The sequence below is a fragment of the Podarcis liolepis genome, assembly GCF_965112155.1.
Source record: "Podarcis liolepis genome assembly, chromosome: 11".
NCBI lineage: Eukaryota > Metazoa > Chordata > Lepidosauria > Squamata > Lacertidae > Podarcis > Podarcis liolepis.
The window spans coordinates 8,946,808-8,955,488 of NC_139565.1; the positions used below are offsets into that span (position 1 = coordinate 8,946,808).

At 45.8% G+C, this 8,681-nt stretch overlaps 1 protein-coding gene across 1 annotated transcript; it reads right to left on the minus strand.

The window, feature by feature from the left end:
- Positions 1-185: 185 nt before the first annotated feature.
- On the minus strand, positions 186-8,237 carry PRXL2C (peroxiredoxin like 2C). Its single transcript, XM_083465045.1, has 6 exons — positions 8,025-8,237; positions 7,099-7,167; positions 6,306-6,359; positions 4,855-4,960; positions 2,507-2,638; positions 186-703 (listed from the first exon to the last, which is right to left on the minus strand). Exons 1-6 carry the CDS (start codon positions 8,214-8,216, stop codon positions 576-578), a joined length of 681 nt encoding a protein of 226 aa, XP_083321171.1. The 5' UTR covers positions 8,217-8,237; the 3' UTR covers positions 186-575.
- Positions 8,238-8,681: the final 444 nt, after the last annotated feature.

Consider the following 8,681-nt stretch of genomic DNA (forward strand, 5'->3'; position numbering starts at 1 on the left):
ATTAATTCATTTCTTAGAATTTACTCTGAATAAAACTTAGTTGCCTACTACCCATTGAGTCCATGAACAAAACTTAGTTGCCTACTACCCATTGAGTCCATGTCAATATTGTTGAAGAGGACTGCAGAGTCTCCACCACTGGGTCCAAATCATAACCGTTTTGTTTTGACTCATCAAAGAAGCTGTTTTACAGACAGTAGAAATTTACATTTTTATTTAATCTGTAGAAAAATATGTCATTTTATTAAGTCATTGTGAGACAGGGGTTCAGAAGACAGAACTCACTAATAATAATAAAGGCTGTGATGGAATAAAACCTATACACTGTGTATGCCAAGTATATATTTATACAAGTTTAAACATCACTTTTTTGTTGTTAAACACATCACAACTTAACTTTGTGTTCAATGAAACAATAAAGTGAGCAGTCCATTTTTACCCACCAGAAACCGAACTATTCAGTAGCCGGGAATCTTCCAATGTTACAGTAACCTCACCCAAAATTATTTGCTGAACACACTGTTGCCATGTTATCGTTTAACTCGCCCCCTGGATTTTTTCTCCTTTTGAAAAAGTCACACATCAATAATTGGAGATCTGTTGGCGAAGTTTACTGCTTGAACTCCAGCAAGTTGCAAAACAGTGTTAATGGGAACATGGTCCAATCTGTTCTGGTCAAGGTGCACATGGTGGATTTCATTCCCTGGGGGGTGAAAATAAATAAGCCTGTTACTGCCTATCTACAAAATATTGCTACCAATATTCACAATCACCTATCTTTCAGCCAATGCGGTCTGGTGCCTTGGGTGTCGGATATGGGAGCTGGTTGTTCATATTCTCAGAGCCGTCTTTCCCATATAGCTTAGTGGTTGGTTGCACCAGGGCGCTGGTCTCTCAGGGGCGCACCGGTAAGTGGGGGAGCTGTGCGGCTTTGCCGGCGGCCTCCCCTTCCCCTGCACGCCTGCCAGCTGCACCCCGTCAAACATATGGCTGGCAGGCATACAGCTTCCCTCCCAAGCCTCTGCGGGGATTGCTCTCTCGCAGCGGCATGGGGGAGAGTTGCGCGCACCCCCTATGGCTGGCAGTGTGCAGCTTCACCCCCCATCCATGGTAATTTGGGGGCGCTGAGTGGATATTTGCACCCCAGCGCCGCATCTGTGAAAGATGGCCCTGCATATGCTATATCAGCTATGGATATATTTTTTTTTGGGGGGGGGAATACTTTCCAGATGACAAAACGCCCTGTTTACTGATTACTATACTCCGATTATGCTGCAGGGGAAGAGAAATTGAGATTAAGTGTTGCTACATCAGCACAATGACCGTCATATACAGTGGTACCTCGGGTTAAGAACTTAATTCGTCTGGAGGTCTGTTCTTAACCTGAAACTGTTATTAACCTGAAGCACCACTTTAGCTAATGGGGCCTCCCGCTGCTGCCGGAGCACAATTTCTGTTCTCATCCTGAAGCAAAGTTCTTAACCCGAGGTAATATTTCTGGGTTAGCGGAGTCTGTAACATGAAGCGTCTGTAACCCGAGGTACCACTGTATGTGCTCAAACTAGGAGCGGAGCGGAGAAACCAGAAAACTTCCAAACAGCACAAAACACGCCCCCCAATAACCACAGAAAACGCCACCAAAGCCCACCCGCCAGGGACTGTGCTGTTGATGACACCCACATGCAACCCACTCACAACAACGAACTTGCAGCAATGTAGGCATGTCCCCAGCAAAACTCCCTGTACCACAAAACAGGAGGTTTCCTCCCACTGCCGCAAGTTCAAATCTCCCCCAGCTGGAGAGCTCAGTTTGTTCGAGCATAGTGCGGATTAATTCCAAGCTTGCAGGTCTGATCCATGCAAGGGACAGCTGTATATTCCTGCACTGTGGGGGGGTTTGGACTTCCAACTATCTAGCATCATTTCTTGAGCATAGCACATTAAGGGAAGGAAGGAGAGGTCACACAACAAAATAACCACATAGCACCAGGGCCAAGTCAGAAAGAAGACCCATTAATGTCATCGATAGTTGTGAAGTGGGGAAGAAGAAGAGTTTGAATTTGATATCCCGCCTTTCACTCCCTTTAAGGAGTCTCAAAGCGGCTAACATTCTCCTTTCCCTTCCTCCCCCACAACAAACACTCTCTGAGGTGAGTGGGGCTGAGAGACTTCAGAGAAGTGTGACTAGCCCAAGGTCACCCAGCAGCTGCATGTGGAGGAGTGGGGATGCAAACTCGGTTCACCAGATTACAAGTCCACCGCTCTTAACCACTACACCACACTGGAGGGCACAGATTGGCTGCTCTCCCTCCACCCATTAAATCCATGCTATCTGGTGGTAGCATGTTTATCTGCTAAGTTCCTTAAGTGTGTGCATGTGTGAAATCTCAATGGTATGAAGAAAAGGAGACAATTGCTTGGACACTTTTCATCAGTATATCCAGGAGCACAAATGCATCATGTAAGCATAACCAAGGCAAAGGTTACTTTTAACAAACAGCTTTACCTGGACCTAAAATCAAAGTGCCCCCCTGCTGAGCTGGATCTCCTTGAAAATCAAACGCAGGGCTCGTCATTGCTCTCCACATGCTCTTGATGCTTCCTGACAGCAGGTTGGATTTTACATGAGGACTTTGCACTGAAATGGTATGATATAGAAGAGAAAGCGTACTTTGCATGAGAAATTAAGTTTGCTCTGCAGATCTTGCAAGCATATCTGGCTACAATCTATGCACAGTTTTGTGCAAGTCAGTCAGCTGGAAATAATAATAATAATAATAATAATAATAATAATAATAATAATAATAATAATAATTTATTATTTATACCCCGCCCATTCTGGGCGGCTTCCAACAAAATATTAAAATACAGTAATCCATCAAACATTAATAGCTTCCCTAAATAGGGCTGCCTTCAGATGTCTTCTAAAAGTCTGGTAGTTGTTGTTCTCTAAATGTGCTTAGGAGAGAGCAAGACATTTGACTATCCAATAAGAAAACGGAAGTGATTGGACTGAGGAGGAAAAGCAGAAATTTCTCTACTCATAAACAAACAACAACAATGGGCTTTTCCTTCTAAGGCCAGCTACCTTCCCACCCAAGCCTAACAATGCAAACCTGTCTTTGTGCTTACTCCGAAGTCCCAATGGGACTTAAAGGTACAGGTAAAGGGACCCCTGACCATTAGGTCCAGTCATGACCGACTCTGGGGTTGCGGCGCTCATCTCGCTTTATTGGCCGAAGGAGCTTCTGGGTCATGGGGCCAGCATGACTAAGCCACTTCTGGTGAACCAGAGCAGTGCACGGAAACGCTGTTTACCTTCCCGCCAGAATGGTACCTATTTATCTACTTGCACTTTGACGTGCTTTCGAACTGCTAGGTTGGCAGGAGCAGGGACAGAGCAACCGGAGCTCACCCCGTTGCGGGGATTCGAACCGCTGACCTTCTGATCAGCAAGTCCTAGGCTCTGTGGTTTAACCCACAGCGCCACCCGCGTCCTGGGACGTACTACCTAATAATACCTAATGGGACTTACTACCTAATAATTGTTTAGGATTGCAGCCTTCCTCTCTTGTTCAGTTTTCAAGTAGGGTGACTTATGCAAGAATAGGAATCTAACGCAGACTGCTAGAAAAAGTATTACGTAAATTGTTTCTCTGTAAACCCTACAGTCCCCATGATTCATAGGGGAGTGAATCCAGATGTAAGGTTATCGCAAAGCACTGCAGCTATGAAGGGTCATTCTGCATATATTTAAGCTCTAATTGGATTGTCACAGACTGTATTTTTTCTATTCAGTTGTCATTTAAGTCCAAGCTTAAAACACACACGCCCTCTACACACATGTTGATATATAATCCATCACACTGCTTTTATGCTTTCCTCCTTACCTGGGTTGCGCAGCAGCACCCGTGAGATGGCAGCGATAGCAGGTTCTGGCAAAATCCACGATATGTCACTGAAATCTCTTGTGAGATTTCAGTAAGATTTGGGGGGATTGCAGTGAGCTCTCACAAGAAACCAGGGCTGCTGCTCCAGGGGAGGCAGTGGGGCTGGTGGGGGGGGGGTTGCTCAGGGTGCTGCCTTCATGGGCTTCCACCACCCGAGGCAACTGCCTCAGCCCCTCATGGCTGGGTTGGCCCCAAATCCACACCATATAGTTAAAGCACATTTATACTACTTTAACAGAGATCTGGGAGCTGTAGTTTACTTACCACGGAGCCACAAACTACAGTTCCCAGGATTTTTGGGGGGAAGCCATGTGCTTTAGATATGGTGTCATATGGAGGTGGTTGGAGGATGGATGGCGGCTAACGGATTGAGGTTGAATCCTGACAAGACAGAAGTACTGTTTTGGGGGGACAGGAGGCAGGTGGGTATGGAGGACTCCCTGATCCTGAATGGGGTAACTGTGCCCCTGAAGGACCAGGTGCGCAGCCGGGGAGTCATTTTGGACTCACAGCTGTCCATGGAGGTGCAGATCAATTCTGTGTCCAGGGCAGCTATCTACCGGCTCCATCTGATATGCAGGCTGAGAGCCTACCTGCCCGTGAACTGTCTTGCCAGAGTGGTGCACGCTCTAGTTATCTCCCACTTGGACTATTGCAATGCGCTCTATGTGGGGCTACCTTTGAAGGTGACTCGGAAACTACAACTAATCCAGAATGCGGCAGCTAGACTGGTGACTGGGATCTAGCACTGGGTATAATCCTTAGTTATTCATTGCCATAAGTGATAAACCAGTTATATGTTTTTCTGTGAGTATGGAGGGGAAATTGCTTGTGATCTATAGTTCCTTACGTGACTACATTTTGTGCCGTGGCCTCTGCGTTTACAGTTGGTACCGCAGCTTACCTGTTGTAGCGGATGCTTCACCCCTTTTCATCCCAAGTGTCCTGTAGATTTCCCTTTCAGGATCCACATACATTTCATGAGGATAACCTGTCAAAGTGCAAAATGGCTGCAAGAAACATTTGTAAATATCAAAATAACGCTTTGGAAAGCTGCCCAGAGTGGCTGGGCAGCCCGGGCAGATGGGCAGGGCAGAATAATAAAAATTATTATTACAGTGGTACCTCGGGTTACATACGCTTCAGGTTACAGACTCCGTTAACCCAGAAATAGTACCTCGGGGTAAGAACTTTGCTTCAGGATGAGAACAGAAATGGCATGGCAGCAGCAGGAGGCCCCATTCGCTAAAGTGGTGCTTCAGGTTAAGAACAGTTTCAGGTTAAGAACAGACCTCCGGAACGAATTAAGTACTTAACCCAAGGTACCACTGTACTAACTACTTGGAAAACGAAGGCTGCACATGGGGGGGGGGGGGGATTCCAGTCTCATTACATTCAGTGGGACTCATTTCCAGGTCAGTGTATTTAGGACCAGAGAGTAATTCTGATTTTGAAAACCTTCAAGTTCCACACTTAAAATGCAGCTATCCCTGTGGGCTTAGATGTGTGTATTCAAGGACAAGTTCCTCTTTGGTGGGACTCTACAGTTTCCCCTCAATGACACTTACAAATAAGTCCACTGGAAACCAATTGTCCTTATTCACGTATATTTTAGTAATGATATATTAGACAAACAGAAGTGGTAGCATCCATGCTATACATTTAAAGCACACTTGTGCCAACAGTCTTGGTTTCCTCCCAAGGGATCCTGGGAACTGTAGTTTGTTAAGGGTACTGGGGGTTGTTAGAACACCCCAAAAAACTATTATTCCCAGCACCTGTAACAAACTACAGTTTCCATGATTCTTTAGAGGAAGTTGTGACTGTTCAAGTGACAGAGAGCGCATTTAAATGTATCATGCAGATGTGAACATGGCTCATATAACTTTTCTTTTTATTTATTTAAGTGCAAACCTATACATAGTTACTTGGGAGTAAAGCCACCAAGACTTACTTCTTAGTAGATATGAACGGGACTGCACTATTATTTATAAACTTTAAATCCCACCTCATTTCCCAATACTTGAAGGCAATTTTCAATTACAAAATTAAATAACAACAACAACGTAATATTCCACAGTTTTGGTGCCACCCGAAGAAAACAACAAGACTTCTCTGTGGTACCCTCCGAAGATGTGGACACCTGGAGAAGGGCTTCTGATGCAGACCTTATTTCGATCTGCTCCCAGGTATAGATGATGCCAGTTACATCAGCACCTACTTCACATTGGTTGTGAACAGAGAGGGAAATGCACAAAACTCCATTTACCAGTTTGCTTCCCTGTGCCTGCTCAGAGATGAAAGAGCTGAGTTTAGTATATGCCAGCAGAATAACTCTGACTTACACTGACCTACCTTAATATGATGGTGCGATGATTGTCCAATAACCACAAGTCTGACATTTGCATCCTACATGGGGAAGGTGTCGGGGGAAACACACAAAAGTATATATAAATCTTTAAACTGCAGCTAGTACTTACAACACGTTCATTGTGGCAAGATAATAAATGCTTAAGGTGGACCTTACAACAGCTGTGCCATCAGAGACTCTCAAAATGGGATGATATGATGGCAATTTACAGTGATGATACAACGGTGAAAGAATCAGATAGGACGGCAGAAATGTTTTTGGATTGTGCAGCCAATTCTGGAATATTATTAATTACAGTAGTGATTAGTTTTCTAAACTGGTTATTTGAACATAACCTTTTTAGTGCTGATTGGCACCACTTCTATGTAATCCTGTACAGTGGAGCCCCGTGCAGGATTCCTGAAGCATAGGCCTTTTCAGCTTTTTAAGGAATTTCCTCTTTACAGAAGAGGTTGGGGGCTGATGGTGGTCTACACAATAATCACAGGAGTTTCCTCTGAAACCTCACCTGTCTGTCTGTCTGTCTTTTTTATTCTGTTATTATTAATATAACAAATTAGTGCATACGTATTCTTGCAAACCAAGAAGGAACTATGTTTGCGATGATGATTCTTTGGCTTCCAGAGTGCTCAGCTGGATATTTAAAAAGAATGACAGAAAGCACGAAGGAGAACAAATTAATCAGTGCATGCATTATAAAGTAATTGAAGATATATGTAAATACTGTATTGACTTCACAATATAATACTTTTTTTAAAAAAACAACACCTTACTTACTTGTAAAAATGTCTTGGGAATTTTGCCCAGATCTTCCACATATTCCTTACAGGCGTAACACAAGAAATGCTGAAAAGAGACAATGAGGAGTGTCAGAACAACTGTAATAAAAGTGTTGAGGTTTCAAAATTGGGGGGGGGGGGGAGGAATAGGTAAGTACGCTGAGGCTTAAATAGCGTTGATCAGAAAGCCATCTATAGTAGAGTTGGAGGCTGGCAGTCTGGATCCATCACACTGCTTTTAATGATTTCATACCCGTTCACTCAAAGGTCAGAGCATCAAAAAACTAAAAGGAAGAAAAATCTTCTTTTTGGGGGGAGGGCTAAGAGATAAAGATAATCGCGTGCTTTCTGGGAGTTTTGTACACAGCCCATTATATTTTTTCTTTTCTTTTCCAGAACAAAACCAGCAAGTCCTTTATTTACTAGGTGGAACGGCAGAAAATCTCCGGTGAGCGAAGTAAAATTCCTTTAATTTGGCTACAGCCCTGTTTTAAAGTCCCTTCTTTCGAATTATTGTTTCAGTCATGCACAAACGTGTTGCGATTGGATCCATTACAACTCGGGAAGCGTGATCAAGATAAGATTCCTTTCCACTGAGTGATCAGCCACTCCACTGAAGTGGTAAGAGCGCAGCGCTACTGAAGCGCGATCCTTGCCACGTGTCTACGAAGAAAACAAAAGCCCTACTGAATTCAACAAGGATAAGTGCCCGGTAAATGGGGTGAGGAATGCCTGCCTAAAACGAATGTGCATCGGACGGCCCGGTTTCCTCCAAGGCCTCGGCTGCAATACGGACCGCGATCGCTGCTTCCGATTTCCTGTTTGCAAGACGAAACGAAAGTCTTGCAAAAAAGCGCAAGGCTTTTTAAAGTTCCCTTTAAAAACGAAGCACTTTTGGGGGGTGGATCTCCCACCTCGGCTTACCCGCACAAACACCACGATCGCCTTCCGCTCCCGGTACAGGGATCCGAAGGGAACCGCTTTCCCGGCCGCGTCCACCACCAGGCGCCGGGCGGCGTCTCGCAGCTCCACGGGCGCATCGACGAGGGGGCGAACCCGGGCGCCTACTTGGCGAGTGACGGGCAGCGGGGCCCCCGGGGCGCCCTGGCCTGCCATGCTGGGACCCCGGGCAGGGAGGCGGAGGGGGGAGGCCGGCCGGGGCGGAGAGCCTGAACTCCTTCCCTTGTTTTGGGCTAGGGAACTCCGCCCAGAGGAGGGAAGGGAAGGCGAGGCCAGCCATCGGGGCGCTTCGCCCTGTTCCCATTTGCGCCAAAACGCGCGCGCTGGCTAAATTCTCCTGGCAGAAGAATTGGCTAGACGTCACTTTAGGAGGTCCTGTGTCCGTGCCTGGAGGTGGTTGGAGGGTGGATGGCTTCTAACGGATTGAGATTAAATCCTGGCAAGACAGAAGTACTGTTTTTGCTGGACAGGGGGCAGACTGGTGTGAAGGACTCCCTGATCCTGAATGGGGTAACTGTGCCCCTGAAGGACCAGGTGCGCAGCCTGGGAGTCATTTTGAACTCACAGCTGTCCATGGAGGCGCAGGTCAATTCTGTGTCCAGGGCAGCTGTTTACCAGCTC